Here is a 21,763-nt window from a genome sequence, read left to right as displayed (position 1 = left end):
TGCCGCTGAAGGGGCAATCGCGTTCACTTGGCGATTAAGTGAGGGCATTGTCTAAGTAGATGCCAAGTGTTTTCACTGATGAGACAGGAATTAGGATGCTTCCATGTTGAACGAAGAGTAATGAGCATTGAGATTCTCGATTACGGCTGGGGGGCACACCAAGAGGAGCTCTGTCTCATCATCATTCAGACAGACAATTGGTGGCTATCCAGGCCTGAATTGTGGCATACAAGTTGTTGTGCGTGAGTGTCTTCTAGACTAGACTGTTTAGTTACCGGTCAGGGGAAGGAAGATGTGTGCCATCTGCATAGTTAGTGTAGGTTATGCCAATGGAATTGAGTAGATCAAAGAAGGGTCTAGTGAATATGTTGTACCGGGTGGGAGACACACAAGAGCCTTGAGGGACCCCACAATGGATTGGGGCGCAGCTAATCTCAGCAAATACTCTCATGGAAATGCGCTCAGTGTATCTATGCAACATCAGTGTGTAAAAAATATAAGAATGACCGTACCGCTATACACTTTCTTTGCGTAGATATCTTTATGTAGGAATCCAATGAAAGGCATTATAAACGTCACATAATCCGATTTGGTATTTTTCTGTCAGATTTCATGAATCTTATTCTATAAGTACCAGAAAAATGTCATTACACATTTCTCCAAACCCCACATATACAGAATAAACACATTCATATAAACCAGAGCTAGTGAAGTTGTAAACACATAACCCCCAACTATCTTACAGATTGTAAAATTGAAGGCATAAAGTGCTAATAGAGAAGTCCATTGTGTTCCTGGAGGCTACCAGCCGGCATAAACTGGTTCTGCATCACAGACCACGCCGTAAACTTTCGGGCGAGTTCTTGACGTCTGCAGCAATGGCGCCAGCGAAGCATCCATGCCTCTGCCCATGCCTTGCTTCCATTTCACAATGAACATCGCGATCATCAGTAATCCAACTGCAGAGAGAAACAGAGCCAATTATGTGTATGCAGTCTACCGCCCCTTTCCTTTCATTCAAACTCACACATGCCCTCCCCCTTCATCGCTGCTTCATTCTAACACTCCCATCCTTTACATGCCTCTTCCCAACAAATCCCCACCCCTCCCATCTTCAAATGGTTATACTTCACTGTACTTTTAAAAATCAACTGTTGCCCTCAGCTTGTGCATGAGATAAATACTCTATTAATCGCATTGACATTCTTGTGACTTGGTAGATGAGATAGGAATAACGAGTGGAGAAGGGAATTCTTCAGGCCACTTAGCCCAGCGTGAGACTTAAAAAAAGCATACATTATAAAACCCAGAGTGGGGCAGAGAAACTCTTAAGGATTGGTATTCAGGAATTGTGGAAGGATACCGGGTGAGAAAAGTAAGTATCTTTCAACAGAATAAAAATACTACAGCTGTACAGATTGATATTGATCTGGTTTTGATGTGTGTATGGAGGTCATGGCACCATTTTTCCCAGATGTTTTCATATGAGATAACGATAGTTAAATTGCATTTGGGAGACCGCAGACAATATGGTCGCCAAACTCTGTTGCTCCTGTAAAGCATCCCAAACTAGAGAGGCATTGTACCTCTAATTTGCTTAAAATCTTGAAATAGTGGTACACCCATCCTTGCAGTCACCTCGGGATTAGGGTGATAATTTTCAGCTTGGTTTGGTAGGAATGGAGCATGGAATGGAGAGCCACAACCTCATTGGAAGACTGCGAAAGCCCTAGATGTGTGGCGTCTGGAGATCGAGCGAGACTTGCAGTCGGAGGATGCCTCACACCTGGCAGACTATTTTATTTTATTTATTACATTATACGCCCAGGACCTGGAGATATCACGGCGTAGTTACAGACAGTGGCAAGATAGAGTCTTGAGGTCAGGCACAGAGATGCATGCGTTAGAACCAATATACATTTATAACACACTTATATACAATTATATACAATAGCGCAGGGACTTAGGCCTAAACTGGTCAGGTTCTATGAGTATGTTAGAACTGATTGAATAACCAGGTTTTGAGTAATTTGTTGAGTTGTGGGAAGGAAGTTTCATTCTTAATGTTGGTGGGGAGGGCATTCCAGTGCCTGGGTGCGAGTATTTTGAAGCTGCTCCCGCCTGCTTTTTCTCTTTTATATCGTGGGACTTCTAGATTTTTGCTATTGTTCGATCTGAGGAGTCTGGTATGATTTTTCTTGGCGAGTGCGTTGGAGGTATTTTGGCGCTTTGTTGATAATACATTTGTGGGTGATACTGAGGGTTTTGTAGTGTATTCCGGCTTTGATGTGGAGCCAATGGTTTTCTCTTCTAATATTAGCAATGTGGTCGGATTTCGTTATACCGAGTGCCGCTCAAAGGGCTTTATTTTGCATCAATTGCAGTTTGGCTAAGTTTGTGTTGTATGTGCCTAGGAATAGGATGTTACAATAATCGAGCTTTGAGAGTATAAGTGCTCTAGCTAAAGTAACGTAGTTTTTGGCAGCAAGCAATTTGCGGCTGAGGGAGATGAGTTTGGATGTGTAGGACGTGGAGGAGGCTAAAGTACTGATTTGTTTGGTCATTGTTAAAGAGGCGCCTAAATAAACGCCAAGTGTCTTCACTTGTTTAAGTACTGGGATTGTAGTGCCATCAATGTTGAAGGCCGAGTAGGCAGTCTCTAGGGAGCCGATTTTAGATGATCCTAGTATTAGTAACTCTGTTTTGTCATCATTGAAACAAAGGCTGTTGGCCATCCAGTTTTGTATTAGCGAGTAGATATTGTTAATAGACACTGTCTTTCTTGTGGTTCCCTGTTAGGGAGATGAGGATTTGGGTGTCATCTGCAAAGTTGGTGTAGATGACACCCATAGCATCCAGTGCTGCAAAGAGAAGCTTGGTGTATGCGCTTTAGAGTGTAGGTGATAGGCAGGAGCCTTGTGGGACGCCCAATGGGACCAGTAAGGGGTTGGCTGATTCTTTACCGATGGCCACCCTTGAGGTCTTATCTGCGAGGAAGGATTTGATCCAGTCTGTGGCGTCGTTAGACAGGTTGAAGTTATTGGCTAGTGTGGCACAGAGTTTGTCATGGTCGACCAAGTCGAAGGCCGCTGATAGGTCTAGTAGCATAAGTAGGCATAGGTTGCCTGATTCTCTAGAAGCATCCATTTAGATCTTCGGGTCGAGTAGAGCTGTTTCGGTACTATGGTTCGGTCGGAACCCCGATTGTCGGTCCCCCAGAATTGGTTGTGTTTAAAGTGATTTTGGATCTGGGAATATGCTATTTTGTCTATGATTTTCAGAAGAAATGGGACAGTGGTTATGGGCCGGTAGTGGGGATAGATGGGTCCAATGTTGTTGGGGAAGAGTACCAGAGGCTGTGGGGGCAGCCGTGAATGGCATGCAGTCTTGAGAGATAGGCATGCTTAGGTTGAGGTCGTGGAAAGGACATGAGCTGTATAGCACAGAGAGAAGCGAGGAAAGGAGATTGGGCTTCACTATCCCTCTCTGCTCACAGAGTGAAACCCGCTCACTGCACAGATGGGAATAAGCTGCATTAGCAGCGCTGAAAAATCACAGAAGCTCCTGGAAGAACATGTGCATTGGTGGAAGAAATGAAAGACTGACGAAGCCTTGCTGGGGGGTGAACAAAAATAAAAGTCAGGCCCTGGTCAAAGGCTGTGCCCGGGGCCCCTCACAAAGTGTGTGGAGGTGTCAGGGTGCAGAGGCTCTACCTTTCCAGAAACAATTGCAATGGATGAATGAATAAACGCCTGCTCCGGGTCTTGCAGAGATTCCAATGGCACATTCCCCTCTACATGATGGCTGAGAAGACAAGACAAGAGCCAGACTTGAGATGCAGCAATGCACATGTGGCTAATCAAAATTATAGGAAGGACACCCTTGATGAAATAAAATATTGTAGAGAACGTGTTCAAACATTCATGGCCGACCTCCAATGGTCGGATAGACGAGGTAAAGGAAAGGCTGGACGCTCCTGAGAGAAATCAGTTGTCCCCTGATCTCGTAAAAATGAAAGTGGATTCTCAAGTAATTATTGGAAAAAAGTTAAAAAGGAACTCTGGAAGAAAGTCGTTCAGGAAAAGCGAGAACACAAACATTACCATCTTCGGGGCAAGCCACGAATAAAATGGAATCGACGGGAGAACTGGAGAGGAAGATAATGGGAATATTTACCATAATGTTTAAGGAAAAGGGGGAAAGGAAATTTCACTTTGAGAGATTGCGCAGAGGGAGTCTTCTACCAAAAGGGTCAAGAATGGTTATATGCAAGTGCTAGTACTATGGAAAGAGTACATCCCCCTCAAATGCGCAGAAATACACCACTATTGAATGCAACGGAGTAAGATATTGCAAAATCTTGGACCACTATGTTGGACAGTCAAAGGCGGTGCAAACCCGTGTGGCTTTCAGGGGAGGGAATCCAGTATTGATGAATATGTTCCTTTTCCCCAAAGCTTGAATACAAGGGACAGCAGCACAAAATTGTGGATACGGATGAAGTCCCTGAGTTATTAAGAGCTGCAAAGGAAGATGGAACAGAAAGGCATAACAGCGCAGCAAACATTGCAGGAGAAACCTCGAAGACATACTCATATTATGGGACTTGGGAGAGGTTGTTTGGCTCAAGGAAATATAGAAAGAGGAACACTGCCTCCCCGAAAAGCATGAGTTGACATTGGTCATAAAGTGCTATTGGTGCCTTGAAACCCCTTGTGTATAGGTGCATTATAAATACCCAATAAATAAATTAAATAAATAGTAAAACAGAACAAAGATAGGTGTTCCACTGAACTGAAATCTAGTTCTGGCCTTTAGCTATTGAGAACAAAGATAGGTGTTCCACTGAAATGAAATCTAGTTCTGGCCTTTAGCTATTGAGAACAAAGATAGGTGTTCCACTGAACTGAAATCTAGTTCTGGCCTTTAGCTATTGAGAACAAAGATAGGTGTTCCACTGAACTGAAATCTAGTTCTGGCCTTTAGCTATTGAGAACAAAGATAGGTGTTCCACTGAACTGAAATCTAGTTCTGGCCTTTAGCTATTGAGAACAAAGATAGGTGTTCCACTGAAATGAAATCTAGTTCTGGCCTTTAGCTATTGAGAACAAAGATAGGTGTTCCACTGAACTGAAATCTAGTTCTGGCCTTTAGCTATTGAGAACAAAGATAGGTGTTCCACTGAATTGAAATCTAGTTCTGGCCTTTAGCTATTGAGAACAAAGATAGGTGTTCCACTGAACTGAAATCTAGTTCTGGCCTTTAGCTATTGAGAACAAAGATAGGTGTTCCACTGAACTGAAATCTAGTTCTGGCCTTTAGCTATTGAGAACAAAGATAGGTGTTCCACTGAATTGAAATCTAGTTCTGGCCTTTAGCTATTGAGAACAAAGATAGGTGTTCCACTGAAATGAAATCTAGTTCTGGCCTTTAGCTATTGAGAACAAAGATAGGTGTTCCACTGAACTGAAATCTAGTTCTGGCCTTTAGCTATTGAGAACAAAGATAGGTGTTCCACTGAATTGAAATCTAGTTCTGGCCTTTAGCTATTGAGAACAAAGATAGGTGTTCCACTGAACTGAAATCTAGTTCTGGCCTTTAGCTATTGAGAACAAAGATAGGTGTTCCACTGAACTGAAATCTAGTTCTGGCCTTTAGCTATTGAGAACAAAGATAGGTGTTCCACTGAACTGAAATCTAGTTCTGGCCTTTAGCTATTGAGAACAAAGATAGGTGTTCCACTGAATTGAAATCTAGTTCTGGCCTTTAGCTTTGGACAATGTAGCAGGAGACTTAAAAGCGGTAATTTGAGCCTTAAGGAAGAATCAGCAAACTGCTCTTTGAGGGAATGGCATACAATGGCAGTTTATATGAAATGTACTTCATTCTGGGTGGGACGGGAGGATGTGTTCTTTTCACTTTTTCACAGTATTTCCTTTCCTCATTCTCTAGAGGCAGAGGGTCACTGGATGCCTCAACGATACTAAAAGACCATGCCTATCAACCATATATTTCTTAGTTAGTAGTTTTGTTTTAAACTGTTTTAAATGGCTGTTTAGGGGTGGCATGCCTGAAAGGATAGTACAATGGTGTGACTTGAGGAATGGAGTAGAGCATAATCAGTGGAATACAATGAAAAATGGGGAGTGGGGCTAACAATCTATGGGTCTGCAACATTTGGCTGTCCCGATGTTATGGGCTACAACTCACATTATCCCCCTCCGCCCACCATTAACTAGGCTGGTTAAAGTATATGGGAGTTGTAGTCCAAAACATTGCAGAGTCATAGGTTGCAAATCCCTACACTATTTGAAGCTGGTGACTTTAAATGTGAAGGGCCTCAAATTCCCCAAACAAGAGATTGTTACCGTGCAGGGAGTTTATTAGGCACAATGTGGAGGAATACTGAATATAGTGTATGGAAGTGGTACACGCATGTTGGTGTTGAATCAAAGCAAAAGGAGAAGTGGGGATTATGTTTTGAAAAAAACTTCAACTGGGGAGAACCCAAGTTAAGACAGCGGATAGGCCGTTAATGAAGCAGGTGCCAAACACTAAGCTGGTCACCATGATGTTGTTATATAAACCAAATTATGGACTTATGACTCATCAATATTGTCTTTACATTAATGGGGCAATAAAAGGCCGAAGACTGAAAAAAAATCGTGGTAGGGGTGGCTTTCAATCTGCAGCCAAGGTAAAAGTGATGTTTAGCACAGATTTTGAGACCGGTTTAGAACAGTATTTTGGGTGTGATGTAGGGGGAGAACCCTAGCCTGACACAAAGGGCTCGAACGTCTCACCCCCTCAACATACACAAGGATAATTTTGAGCTGGAAGGGGTGGTATTGTCAACCCAATATGGCTATGATGGACTTAGAGCTGGGTGATACTCCACCCGTTAGGAACCAATGACACTAACGGCACCCTCTTACATGATCAGGTCCTATCAGAATTCCTGAAGAGTGAGATTCAGCAGTTTTTTAGGTGCAGGATAGTGGCGTTTAACTTGAAATATGTTTGGGAGAAGGCTTAAGCCTCAATTAGGGGCTTGCTCATAGCAGAAGGCACAAAAAAATAAAAGAAAAATGGACCTCATGGAAAAAAAGCGGAAAGAACTACATGCTCTTGAGGTCTTAACGAGGGAACGAAAGGATGAGTGCCAGACGTATTGGAACCAAGAGAGAAGAATAGTACCATAATTTATTGGTGGGAATTTAAGTCCTGCCATAAAGCTAGCGAGCCCAGAGGCTGCAAAGGATATTATTTCGGGTTAAGGATAAAGGGGGAATGGACACACTTTGCCCAATTTTACCAAACGTTACATAAATAGGAGGAATCTGCATCCCTGTTGGAGATGCAGGAGTATTTTCAAGATCTTGATCACTGCAGCTAGAGTAACTGATTACCCTCTGAGAGGTGTAGATGGAAAATCACCAAATGAAAGTGCGGAAATCTTGCATTCTATAAAAGCTTTTCTGGGATCTTCATTCCATTTTTAGCACGCATTTAAAATGGTATTCTGTAGGAGGTGGGAGGCTGCCTACATTCTTAAAGCTTTGATAACAGGAGTCCTGCAGGAAGTGAAGGAAGGATAGCTCAGGGGCAATGCGTTTGTTTTGGAAGCAAGACAAAGCAAAACAATGCAGATCAACACAGGTTCGAATCCCAATCCTACGCTTAGAAACCACTTGTTGGTAAGCGCGTTATAAAAGAGCAATTATAATTATAGCCGCTTTTTTTTTCTTCTTACAGGCCAATATCACTATTAAATATTGACACAAAGCTTTTTACTGGAATACTGGCAGCCGGGCTAGACCAAGTGATCCTCCTTCAACACCAATCATGTGGGATTTGTATACAGAATATAAGAGGCAAACAATTTTCAAAAAGCTTCAGACCTCATGTCATCATTGGAGGCAAGGTCGGTTGATTTGGTCCTTCATTATATGCTGCAAAGGCATTCAAACGCTTCAGCTTGCAATTTATGAAGGTCCTGGGGTGCCTGTGGTTTGGACAGAGCTTTATGACATGAATTAAGGTGCTCTATTTGTAACCACCTGCAAGGGTAGTGGTGAATGGGGTTCAATCCGAGCCTTTAAATTTACAAAGAGGTATGAAGCAGGGCTATGAAAAGTCTGCTCTATGACTGTCTACTGTAAACAAGTGCCCCCCTGCTCCTCCAGAACCATCAAGGACAACATCGCCTCTCTCGCCCCAGTTTTGGCTGACCTCTGAACCACTCCTTTGCCAATGACTCCTTCCCACAACCCCTTAAGCACTCTTGTGCACCCTCGCCTAAAAAGGCCATCTGCTGACATTTCTTGCCTGGCTATTGCCCTCTATCACCCCTTTTTTTGGGAAAACACATAGATAAGTTGGTCATCCCCCAACTGACCGGCCACACTGAAATGGCGAGCTGCCTCCATGACCACCAGGACTGATTTCAGGGCATCTAGAGGCATGGAAACTGCTCTCCTGAACACCCGAGAAGATCTGCTTTCTAACCTGGACTCAAACACTCCCTCCATTCCGATCCTCCTTGATCTTCTGCCTTTGACAACCATTCCATCCTCAACCTGTCTCCTAGGCATCACGGACAGGGCACTGGTGTGGCCGACCTCCTTCCTTTCAAACAGACCCTCACAATTGCAAATGGGTCCTTTTCTCTCCTCCACCTCACGCTCTACCTGTGGCGTCGCTCAGGGCTTTATCCTATCGCCATGGTTCTTCAACATCTACCTGGCCCCACTGGCCTACCTGATCTCCACCTTCTCCCCTCATTTCCAGTGTTTTGCAGATGACACAGCTCTCCTTCAAGCTGCTATCCTCTTCCTCCCTCTCCTCCCTTATACCCGACTGCTATTCCGGCATGATGCTCTGCCAATAATCTCTGCCTTAATGCCAGAAAGACAGAGATCCTTTTCATTCGGACGCCTGATCCTTGTTTCACCCCCACTCCTCTATGGCCAGCCTCCTTGGGTCAGATGTGGGAAGTAGGAGTCTCTCAACTGCAGGTATTACTAAAGGTGGATCTACTGTCTTTGAAACTATAACTCATGTGTGTTTTGACCAAAACTAAGTGGGATGATCTACACAAACCCCATATCCCATTTGAAAAACTTCATAACATTGGAAAGGGATTCATCTCACGTATGCATCGTGACATTTTAGTGTTTTAGGCACAGGAGATAATTCCGGCCCAGAATGCAGTGGGAAACTGGTAGGGATAGGGTTATCTGACGTTTTATTGAAGACGCTTTGTCAAAAAGCCTTTCATACCTAACCTAAATAACCTTTCAATATAAAATGCATGCAGTGAAACTATGTCATTGTGGGCATCTCCCCCTGTTGAAACTATCTTGAATGTACCCCAAAACTAGACCACTTTGCTTTAGAAGATGTGGGGCAATGGAGTCGTTTTGGCACATGTGATGGATATGCAAGTACCCTCAAATATATTGCAGTGAGGCCCTACCCCGGATACAGTAACTGGATGGGATTAGCTCTAGAACCGTTACTACTGTATGGGTTACAGGAAGAAAGATTTTTATAGGTTTGGCCATATGGTACACAATATGAACTTGGGAGCAAGATTGTGTTATAGTTGTGGTCTGGAAAAGCCCAAAGCAATTGAATAAAAAAAAAGAAAGTGGCTCATTAGAGTGGTATATCTACACGATGGAGTGACCGACGCACATGATAAAGTAATCCAACCGAAATATAGTAGAAGGGCCCCTTTTTTTGAAAAAAAGGGAGTCAAACTGAAATGGAATAGTAGTAACAGTAGTAGATTTATTTTGGATGAATTGCCATAGTAAAAATAATATATAAAATAACATTTAACAAATACAATCAATTAAGCACATTTAAACATACCCACACTATCAAGCAGCCAGTGCAATTACAAATGAGGAAATGTACAACTCATGTACAACTCATGAAAATACAGATTGATATTTTATGTTTAAAATTAGTGGAATATAAAATATACAACAGATAAAAGTGTCAGTTTATGGTTTAAAGTACAACCTTACACAATTTGTTATACAAATGTTACAATGTGAATAAACAAAGAAAAAAACGTTTCAAACAGTAAAATAAATACATTTGTATGCAAACACTGACAAAACAGAATTGCCCAAAATGTTTGTCCCCATGTTTCTTAATTGGTTAAAAAACCTTTAAAATTGCCCCATCATTTTCAATTAATCAAAAACGAGAGCACAGATTAGTGCCTTTACAACCGGGCCATAGAATACATTTACACAAAACGGTATTACCTAGAAATAGTAGACAATAGAGTGGCCACCCAAAGATATTAAATCTTTAGCATTTTGCCAATTCACATCTTGATCATATTCAGACAATATAAATCTAAGCAGGGCAATTGCAAGTGAGGTTCCAGGATTAATCAGTAAACACATTTTTAATTATGATGAAATCAGTAAATGATTAATCAGTAAACACACGGGAATGGCCATGCACAAAACACCCGAACACGTTAATGTGCACGTTTTGGAGAGACCACCACTCCAAAATCAGGTATTTTAGGCTTTCCAAAGAGGTCTTGCAGTATTGGAATCGCGCATATATTGGGGCAGCACTTTCCCCATCTACAGATGTATTCCCTAGTATACAGGATATTCAGTTTGAACGTCAAAAGTGCCCTTCTCAAATTGGAAGACAGAAATTCTGAAAGGTACGGGGGCCCACCCATGGGTCTTTATATGTTTCTTTAAAAATGGGAAAGACCTCAGATTGCTGCATGGACCCACATGCCTCATACCAATCTGCTTCTCGGATGGATCTTTTGTAGGACTTCCGATTAGTCATAATTGTCCAAGGAAAGACCTTTAGTTAAGACAATGTTACATTTAATTACATATGGATTTCTATCGCCAATACAGTAATTTTTCAATTAAAGAGTAATGGTGGTGGCAAGCAGATTTTTACACAATAAAAGATGTTTCATAAGAGTCATTTTCTGAGGCTATTCCTAAATTGAAATGATCAACATTGGGATACCCATAGACAGGGACAGCATGTTTCTCCAAATAATTCCTTCAGAATTGGACAAATTCAGATCTCTTAATTGATGGTGAGATTCAAAGCCTTATAAGAGGGGATAAACCTTCCTTTCATACACTTTCTATTGCCTGCAAGCAGAAAAAACAGCCAAATCTATTCTTAAACTGTTTTCGTTGAGCCACTAGTTGTAGGGCCTTCTTTTTGAGCACATGAAGTAGGAGGATTTTGTTGGGGCTTGCCGCAGTGGTGAGACCCACATTTTTTAGGTCATCAACCACTTTAAACTTTTGGTTCGCCAGCCACCAACTATTTTAGGCAATCCTTATTGAGGTAAATTGCATTATTATATTTTTTTGATTACTTAGAACTAAATCGTTTTTAATAGCCTACCCTTGCAAAGCGTTCAACAGGCAATGAAGTCTGACAGACGTGCAGTCGACCAACATTATATCTATATCATCCACAAAGGAGATCAAGGTTATCTTAAAGCCCTTCACCTTTGGGGAGATAAAAGCACCATATATAGATTAAAAAGGCTCAGAGCCAGTATGCATCCTTGTCGCGGGCCTCTAAAAATCTTATTTTCCTTAGTAAATTGCCTGTGTGCATTTAATCGAATTTATAAGATGGTTTCATAGTGTAGAAAAATTAGTGTATGAGTAATGGTTGTGGGAGGGGCCCCAGTTATACAATTTGGCCCAAAGTTAATGTATGTTGACTTTGTCAAACGCCATTGTAAGGTTAATACTGGCCATATACGCGAGTGGGGAATATTTACACCAAGCAGATTGTTGTATGCAATCAATGCATAGCTGTTAAAGGGAACGTTCTCTCAGGAATTTTATTGGCCCAATGGATCGTGCATGTATTTTTGAGCAATTATTCGCCCATTCTGAAAAAATAATTCCAATGCATCGTACCTTCGGTCTTCTTACATTTACACATGCAAAACACATGGGTTGGAATCCGTCATCTTGTGCTAATCCTATTTGTTGATCTATCGCCCTAAATTGAAGTGCCCTCGCAGCAGTAAATGAGATCACCCGCCCCTTAAGTTTACAGCAACATGCCAAACAGATATGCTCCACCTCTTCTCAGGACGTTGGTTCACAGTGCAGCAAAAGAAACCCTGTCATCACCTACGTACCCCAATGAAAAACCTGGAAGATCAACAAAGGCTCTGCTGGCCACTCTCTTACCGTGGCTACCATCTATCGGTCACCTGGTGAGATCACCCCCTTCTTCTGAGTGGGCGGACCTCTCCTCCTCCCTCCTGGCCTCGACCACTCAACTCCTTCTTGGAGACTAACATTCACCTAGATGCTTCCTGTCCCTCCTCTAGACTGTTTGGCGACCTCTGCACCTCTTGCTCTTTCTATTCTCCGCTCTGGCCCGACGCACTCTGCAGGGCACACTCGATGTTCTGATCTCCTCAGACTTCCCCTATCTATCCCCCTCACCACTCCTCTCTCCTTGAGTGATCACTTTCTCCTTTCCTCCCATCTCTCCCTCTCTACCCCTCAGGCCAAGCCAACTCCAGCACTGCCACCTACCTTCTCGGTCACCCTACCCATGAAGCGTATGTCAGTTGAGGCTTTCGCTGCCACTTTCTCTCCCCTTCCTCCTCTGGCTGACTCACATCCTGACACAGCCCTTTCCATGACCACTCTTCTATTTCTGATACTCTTGAAGTTCTTGCCCCCGTCATGAGGATTCACTTGAAGCCCAAAGCCAAGTGCAACTCCTGGTTTGACTCTGACCTTGTCACCCTTAAACGCAAGTGCAGGGCGGCTGAGAGGAAATGGCTAGCTTCTTGCGCATTCTCTAACAACCCGGCCGAACTCTTTAAAATATGCAAGGAGCTGGAGAATCCTGCTGCAGTGCACCTCTTCTGTCCCCTCCCAGTCCCTCTGCAAGTCCCTGGCTTCTCATTTAATCTCCAAAACCCAGGACATCCTGTCCACCCTGTCTCCTCCTCCTCCTCCTATTCTCTCATCTGCCTCCAGCCCCCCTTTGGCCACCTCTCCTCCCTCTTTCTCTTCCTTTCCTCTGTTCTCCTCTGACAAGGTTTCTAGACAAGTCTGATCTATGAAAGTCTCGTCAAAACAGGTTCTTCCCTGTTCTTCCAAAACCAAGGACCACATTGACACCCTTGCTCCTGCCCAGTCTGACTTCTGCAACCACTCCTTCGCCACTGGTGCCTTCCTTTCCCCCCCTGAAGCACTCTCTTGTGCACCTTCATCTCAAGAAACCCTCAGGCAACCTCTCCTGCCCGGCTAACTATCGCCCGATCTCCACCACTTTTCCTGGGCAAACTCCTGTAAAAGCTGGCCATCTCCCAGCTTAATCTTCACACTGAATCTGTTGGTGGTCTCTATAACCATCATTCTGGCTTCACAGCAGCCAGAAGTTCTGAAGATGCTCTCCTGAACATCCGTGAAGACCTGCTCTCTGACATGGATTCTAATCTCCCCTCTGTCCTAATCTTACTCTCTCTCTTCTACCTTTGACACGGTCAACCATGCCATCCTGCTCAATCGTCTCCTTGATGACCTGGGTATCACCGATCTGCCCCTGGCCTGGCTGACCTCGTTCCTCTCTGATCAACCCTCCCAGGTCCAACTTGGGTCCTTCCTTTCCTCTATCTCACTCTCGACCTGTGGTGTTCCCCAGGAGTCTAACCTCCCCTCCCAGTCTGTTCAACAAATACCTGGCACCTCTCGCCCACCGAATTGCCGCTCTCTGCACCAACTTTCAGTGCTATGCGGATGACACTCAGCTAGTTTTCAGGCTCCCCTCTCCACCGCCTCTTCTCTCATCTCTGACTGTCTGCTATCCAGGAGTGGTGTGCCGCCAACGTTCTATGCCTTAATGCCACTAAAACAGATTATCCTCATCGGCTCACCTGCACCCTCCTTTCGTGTCACTCTCTGGCCAGCTTCCCTTGGCCCTCTTCCTGCTCGTACCTGTGAGGCTAAGAACATTGGGGTCATCTTCGACTCCACACTCCTTTTCTCCTCACATCTCTGACATCTCTAAGAAGTCAAACTACCAACTGAAACTCCTCAGAGGTATTCTTCCTTTCCTCTCCTTCCCCAGAAGCTCACTGTCTCTAGAGGTCTGGTCTCTCTAGGCTGGACTACTGCAACAGCCTCTTTGTAAATATGCTTGCTTCTACTCTCTGCAACTCATCCAGAACAGGACTGCAAGACTTGTCCTTTGCCCCAAGCCCAGGGATTGTATCTCTCCAGCACTGAAATCTCTGCATTGGCTCCCAGTGGCTGCAAGGATTAAGTTCAAGACACTCTGCATTGTCCACAAGGCATTCTGGGGCCTGGGTCCTCAATACCTCCAACTCGCTCTTCATAAATACCTTCCTACTCAAGCTCTTTGCTCCTCCAACTCCCTCAGGGTCAGTCGCTTCTCCAAGCAACAAGTTGGTAGTAGATCGCTTTCTTCGGCTGGGGCCTCCTTCTGGAACAGCCTCCCAGCCTCTCTGAAACTCGAGGCGAACCATCTCTGGTTCCGGAAGCACCTAAAGCACACAAAGCATCCCTGGGGCATTTTGGCGACTTCTTGTTAATGTTTTGATCCCATGTACAGCACTGCCCCCTCCCGTTTCCCCTGGCACTTTTCCCCTCCCCTGCACTTGTGCATCTCAATGTCACTTGGCCCAGTAAGATCGTTGTCTCTGTCCTCCCTCTGTTGCCCCATTCCTTGCCTCATTGCGCCTTGAAACACTTGTGTATAGGCATGTTACAAAAAGAATAAAACACCTTATACTTAAGAAAATAATAATAAAAGTTATATTTTTAAATTCAAGTTAAACCTAGAAAATTACATCTAAGAAATCATTGAACATGTTTGAGAATATAACGGTAGTAAGAAAACGTTTACTACAAGGCATAGATCTGATGTTTAGTTTGACTGTCCCATTCCCTTCAAAGGTTTCAGACTGCCTTCATAGATTTGTACTTGAATTGTGAAATCAAAGTTCTGTGAGGTAAAATCGAAAGCACTTTTTCCATTTTCGTTTTTGTATCGCGACCCATGGAGTTCCGTTTGTGATGAAAAAGGATCTCCTTTTAAGTTGAAATGCATCACTTTGCCATCTGCACGTATTGTTATTGTTATTTTGCATTTATATAGCGCCTTATATACCATTGGTATGGTCTGAAGGCGCTGGTAGGTTGAACGCCCTTGGGAACCGAAGTTCAGGTCAGTATAGAGAGTAGAGGGAGTCCAAAAGTGCGTGTGCGCACTAGGTATGTGTGCAGCTGGTGCGGAAATCGAGTGGTAGCTGCTTTTTAGTTGTACGTGTGGTGGTTGAGAGGTCAGGAGTATGTGTTTGCTCTGGTCGGTTTTACCCAGAACGAGTGTGGCTGCGTTAGGCCTGAGGAGAACGCCTGGCTGGGGGGTGTGAATCCAGCAATGATTACTTAGAGTGATGTGGAGTAAGAGGGAGATGTGGATATGAGAACAGTTATACCGAATGGTGTCATAGTATCTCTGTGTTCTAGATGAGTGGTGGTGTAAGAGGGAGAGTAAGCGTGGGGTGTGGTATGATGTATGTTTTCAAGTGTTTCCTTCATTCCAAAGCATATTAAGCATCGTCTGTTGTACAAATTCGTCCGTTCCTCATATTCGTCCGCTCCACACATTCGTTCAGTCATTATCATCGTCTAGTTCACACCCTCGTACACTTCTAAACGCTGCTGGGAACAGTTCTGAATTCAACTTTCACAGAGAGGCTATTGGGTGCAACTTTCAAGTGTAACTGGGTACACTTCTAAAATGCTATTGGGTACACTTCTAAATTAAGGTGGGAACCGTTTTACAATCAGCTATCAGATAGGCTATTGGGTACAGCTTCTAAATGCAATTGGGTATATTTCTAAAATGCTGTTGGATACACTTCTAATTGCAAGAGGGTACAATTCTAATTCAACTTTCTCTGAGGAGGTGCGGGGTACAGTTCTAGTTGCGAGTGGGAACAGTTCTTTATTCAACTTTCACAGAGAGGCTATTGGGTGCAAACTTTCAGGTGCAACTGGGTACACTTCTAAATGCAAGTGGGAACAGTTCTAAATTTCAGCTTTCACAGAGAGGCTATTGGGTGCAGCTTCTGAATGCAATTGGGTACACTTCTAAATGCCGTTGGGTACATTTCTACATGTAAGAGAGAACAGTTCTAAATCAACTTTCTCACAGAGGCTAACCGGCGCAACTTCCAACTCTAATTGGATACACTTCCAGGAGCAGGTGGGAGCAGTTCTAATGCGGGTGGTAACGGATTTAAATTCAACTTTCGCAGAAAGGCTATTGGGCGCAGCTTCTAAATGCAATTGGGTACAATTCTAATGCAGGTGAGGACAATTCTAAATTCGACTTTCTCAGAGAGGCTATTGGGTGCAGCTTCTAAATGCAATTGGGCACACTTCTAAATGCCGTTGGGTACACTTCTACATGCAAGAGGGAACAATTCTAATTCAACTTTCTCAGAGAGGCTATCCGGCGCAACTTCAACTGCAATTGGGTACACTTCTAGATGGAGGTGGGAGCAGTTCTAATGCGGGTGGTGACAGATCTAAATTCAACTTTCACAGAGAGGCTATCGGGCGCAGCCTCTGAATGCAACTGAGTACACTTCTAAATGCAGGTGGGAACAATTTTAAATTCAACTTTCACAGAGAGGCTAATTGGGGACAGCTTCTAAATGCAAATTCTAGTGTATCTTTCTCAGAGGGCTATCCGGCGTACTTCTAAATGCTAACCTTCACAATTCCATCTAAGAGTGGACATGCTAACATTCACAATTCCATCAAGGAGTGGACATGCTAACATTCACAATTCCATCTAAGAGTGGACATGCTAACATTCACAATTCCATCTAAGAGTGGACATGCTAACATTCACAATTCTATCTAAGAACATGCTAACATTCACAATTCTATCAAGGAGTGGACATGCTAACATTCACAATTCCATCAAGGAGTGGACATGCTAACATTCACAATTCCATCAAGGAGTGGACATGCTAACATTCACAATTCCATCAAGGAGTGGACATGCTAACATTCACAATTCCATCTAAGAGTGGACATGCTAACATTCACAATTCCATCTAAGAGTGGACATGCTCACATTCACAATTCCATCTAAGAGTGGACATGCTAACATTCACAATTCTATCTAAGAACATGCTAACATTCACAATTCCATCTAAGAGTGGACATGCAAACATTCACAATTCCATCAAGGAGTGGACATGCTAACATTCACAATTCTATCAAGGAGTGGACATGCTAACATTCACAATTCTATCAAGGAGTGGACATGCTAACATTCACAATTCTATCAAGGAGTGGACATGCTAACATTCACAATTCCATCAAGGAGTGGACATGCTAACATTCACAATTCCATCTAAGAGTGGACATGCTAACATTCACAATTCCATCTAAGAGTGGACATGCTAGTATTATGGCACTCTATGTTATTGGTAGGTAAGATAGAGTGGCGGGGGTTTTCTGGAGTAGAGTGATTGCTCTACTCCCCACCCATGCCACACTCACGGTTTTTGTTGGTGTTTGTTGGCTTCCTTGGCGTCCCCTGCGGACACCTGCTGACACATCCTGGAGCCGCCTCTGTAGGAGCCGCCCTTTGCCTTGGGGCCCTTCGCCAGAGGGGCTGCCGGGCAGAGGGCTGCCCTGGGAAAGTCGGGGATAAAGGGGAGGTGGACGAATCAGGGCAAGGGGAGGACAAAGGGGGCGGGACTGAGGGAGGAAAGCTGCCGTGCAGAAGGGAGGCAGCAAGGGCCTCCTGGCCCCAAAATGGTGGCATGGGGGGGGCAGGGGCACAGAAATTCCTTTGTGGGGGGCATCTGGGGTCGGCTTGCCCTGCGCAGCACTCACCTGCTTCCCGATGGTAAAGGAAGCAGGGAGGCTGCCGCGGGTCGCTAGACCCGAGCCCAGTTAGCCAATGGGGAACGGGGGCGGGATGGGAGGCGGGAGCAGGGATCCAGGAAGGAGCGGGGACGCAAAGAGGGTACAGGGGCCTGGGGGCACAAATTCCTTTGTGGGGGGCATCTGGGGTCGGCTTGCCCTGCGCAGCACTCACCTGCTTCCCGATGGTAAAGGAAGCAGGGAGGCTGCCGCGGGTCGCTAGACCCGAGCCCACGGGCCCAGTTAGCCAATGGGGAACGGGGGGCGGGATGGGAGGCGGGAGCAGGGATCCAGGAAGGAGCGGGGAGAGGGGACGCAAAGAGGGTACAGGGGCCTGGGGGCACAGAAATTCCTTTGTGGGGGGCATCTGGGGTCGGCTTGCCCTGCGCAGCACTCACCTGCTTCCCGATGGTAAAGGAAGCAGGGAGGCTGCCGCAGGACGCTAGACCCGAACCCACGGGCCCAGTTAGCCAATGGGGAACGGGGGGCGGGATGGGAGGCGGGAGCAGGGATCCAGGAAGGAGCGGGGACGCAAAGAGGGTACAGGGGCCTGGGGCACAGAAATTCCTTTGTGGGGGGCATCTGGGGTCGGCTTGCCCTGCGCAGCACTCACCTGCTTCCCGATGGTAAAGGAAGCAGGGAGGCTGCCGCGGGTCGCTAGACCCGAGCCCACGGGCCCAGTTAGCCAATGGGGAACGGGGGGCGGGATGGGAGGCGGGAGCAGGGATCCAGGAAGGAGCGGGGAGAGGGGACGCAAAGAGGGTACAGGGGCCTGGGGGCACAGAAATTCCTTTGTGGGGCGCATCTGGGGTCGGCTTGCCCTGCGCAACACTCACCTGCTTCCCGATGGTAAAGTATTTACTTTTATACTGGGCTCTGGTAGCCTTGCTCCTCGCCCCCTGTATGATTTCCAGATTGGCTTGAGATAGGTTGAGATGGCCGAGTGTCACCTGCTCAGGAACCATGCCGGGAGGGCCAGCTTCTGAGGGGTGGGGTGAACGACATTGCCCCCCTGCTGTGTCAGAAGATGTGCTGGGCCCGTTGGGAGGTGGAGTAGAGGGACCTCCGAGAGGCTGAGCAGCTCTGAAAACCATGGCCTGGCTGGCCACCACAGAGCTATCAGAATGATGATCCGGTGAGACTCCTTGAACTTGCAAAGCACTCTGAATAAGTGGAGTGGGCGGGAAGACGTATGCTGACATGCCGTTACACTGGATCCATAAGGTGTCGCCCAGGGAGTCTAGGCCCTGCCCTCACCAGGAGGCGAACTGGGAGCACTTCTTGTTGTGCTTGATTTCAAAGAGATGCACCTGGGGGAGGCCCCATCTGTGGAAGATCTCCTGTGCAACAAGGTTGTTCAGCTGCCACTCATTGTCTGCTCCCAACCTGCTGAGCCTGTCTGCTTCCAGGTTGGATTCCCCGGAAGGTGGACTGCCGTGAGGAAAATCTCCTTCTCCAATGCCCATTCCCACATGTTGATCGCCAGTCTGCACAGGGAAGGGGACCTGCTCTCCCACCCCACCCCCTTACTTGTTGATGTAGTACATACTGGTTGAGTTGTCTGTCTGGATGAGGAAGGCTAACCAGATGGAATTCAGTTCCAGCCAATTGATGTGGTATTCTTGTTGACGGGTCCACGTGCCGTGACCGAGAGGTCCTCCAGGGACGCACCCCAGCCCTCTAGTGAATAATCTGTGGTATCCGTCACCTGTGGGACAGGGGGGGGGGGGGGGGGGGCGTGAAGGGCTTGCCGATCCACAGGTTGCAGTCCCTGGACCACCATGTGAGGTCCGGGTGGAGAGATATGGGGGTCTTGATAATCTGGGCTTGACAGCCCCTCTCCTGGTTCCACGACGATGCAAAGTGGAGTTGATCCTCCTCATCATGAGTCTTGTGTGGGGGACGGCCAACAGTACAGCTGCAAAAAGGCCCTAGTAGATGCCGGTACCACCAAGCCGAAGTAGCACCTCGGCTGAGGAAGTGGGGCGTGGTCCTCCAGATGGCCGCGATTTTGACCTGCGAGGGGGAAGACCCTCTCGGAGCGTGTGTCCCAGATGAGGCCCATGATCCAAAAGGAGTCCTCACAGAAAGCCTACCCTAAAGTCTCCTCCCAGGTGGCCAGGGAAAGGCAGACTTTTCCCGATGCTGACCCTGGGGGTGGTATTAGCTGGGTGGATCACCTGGGAAGACAAGGACCCCAGGGAAATCCGAGGACTTCATGGGACGAGACAGTATTGGTCTTCCACAAGGAAAGCAGCATCTCTAATACCAGAATATGCAATGTCTTGTTGTCGGCAAGAACCTTAATTCTCTCAATCTAAAAGTCAAACTGGGGTTGACGACCCTAGTAATAAGTCAGGTCTTAGAAAGAAGAAACATCTTTTAAGGATTACTGATATTTATAGAAGCATTAGCTTGTATAAGTCCCAGAGAAATAAGGAAGAGGAGAAATTCCATTCTTACATAACACCATAAAGTTTGTATAACCATTAAAGGATTTGATGTGTTAATATATGTGAGAAGAGTAGTGAATTTAAGGTTAATTTCATTGTAAAAACCAAACTTGACATTGTGGACTTCAAGTCCCATAATTCCCAGATACGGGGACGAGGAAGAGGACTGCAGGGGCGCAAGACTGCAGCTTGCAGTCATTCAGGAGGAATGACCCACATCTGAGGCGGATTGGAAGGTATAAAAAAACCCTCAGGTGCATGCCATTACAGAAGGAGAAGGAGACAGCAGCAGTAGTAAGTTGAGCAGTTTTGTATTCTCTGCGTCGCAGCAAAAGCCGAAACCAAACGGGAGCAGAGACGCCAAGACCTCAGCAGTGTATAATTGTGATTCTGGTCCAGAGCAGATCTCCAAATTTCAAGTTTGCAATTGCAGAGGCCGTGCAGCGGATGGCGTACCATTTTTCAGCTTTTCCCACTGTCAGATGGGCACAGGAATCAGAGGAGTTGGGAGCAAGGAGAATTCTGAAACTGACAAACATGAGACACAGGAAGCCATGCAGGGGATTGCCGCACCGCACAGTGAAACCAAGCCAGAAGACCTGGAAGTAGCAAGGCACTCGGACGCATATGTCAGACACAGTGAGTTCACTGGAACACTGTGGTGCCCCAGAGCGCTCCGTCATCGCCAGTTTGCCAAGTCCAGGCAATTGAATCTCACAATTGAGATGAACAAATTAGAGTTAAAGCGTAAAATGTTACCTTTTGAATATCGAACTAACACAGAGCAGATTTATACTTCTAATGTGAATCGTGTTGATTTAAGAAAGCGCAGAGCGCAAATTAAGAACTGGATAATCATGCCAGAGAAGTGTAATTGTGGGGCAAAGTAAGAGCCAACAATCCGAGAGGGCAATAATTGAAAGTCTAACAAGGGACATTGCAAGGCCTTATGCGAGCCAACAACAGATAAATACACCTAGAAGAAAAGAGAAACCATCATTTCCAAAGCCAAAAGAGAATTAAACCCAGGCCATTACAAAAAAAAACAAAATTTGCTTAAGCCAAAGGAAGGTGGTTAAGATATTGAGCAATGATACAGACTGTTGCCCATCGATCTAGCAAAGCTATCTCAAAGGAGAATGGTTTAAGCCCACATTGCCAAAGAAGTGTGCAAGGGTATGCAGTTTTTGTAACAAATATTTTATGTCGAATGACTATATAATGAAAATTATATAATGAAAAACGTAACGAAAATGAATGTGGGGGTGGGGAAAAGGGTTAATTCTGGTGAGGAAATGGTTGGGGCGGGTTTTTAGGGGTGCAAAACGGGAGTTT

General features: G+C 45.5%; 1 protein-coding gene across 2 annotated transcripts in view; it reads right to left on the bottom strand.

The window, feature by feature from the left end:
* Positions 1 to 522: 522 nt before the first annotated feature.
* The window catches only part of LOC138516754 (signal peptide, CUB and EGF-like domain-containing protein 1), a 656,121-nt gene continuing 634,880 nt past the window's right edge, over positions 523 to 21,763 (bottom strand). The window contains exon 9 of one of the 2 annotated variants that reach the window (XM_069632130.1): positions 523 to 959. In XM_069632130.1, the coding sequence (XP_069488231.1) occupies positions 802 to 959 (158 nt within the window). In that variant the 3' untranslated portion in view covers positions 523 to 801. The remainder of the gene's footprint in view (positions 960 to 21,763) is intronic. The other variant, XM_069632131.1, reaches the window with a different exon arrangement.

This window comes from Ambystoma mexicanum, chromosome 6q, assembly GCF_040938575.1.
Source record: "Ambystoma mexicanum isolate Mex_15411 chromosome 6q, UKY_AmexF1_1, whole genome shotgun sequence".
In the NCBI taxonomy this organism is placed as follows: Eukaryota; Metazoa; Chordata; class Amphibia; order Caudata; family Ambystomatidae; genus Ambystoma; species Ambystoma mexicanum.
Note: the sequence above shows the minus strand (reverse complement) of the source record. Positions and strands in the feature narration are given on the sequence as shown.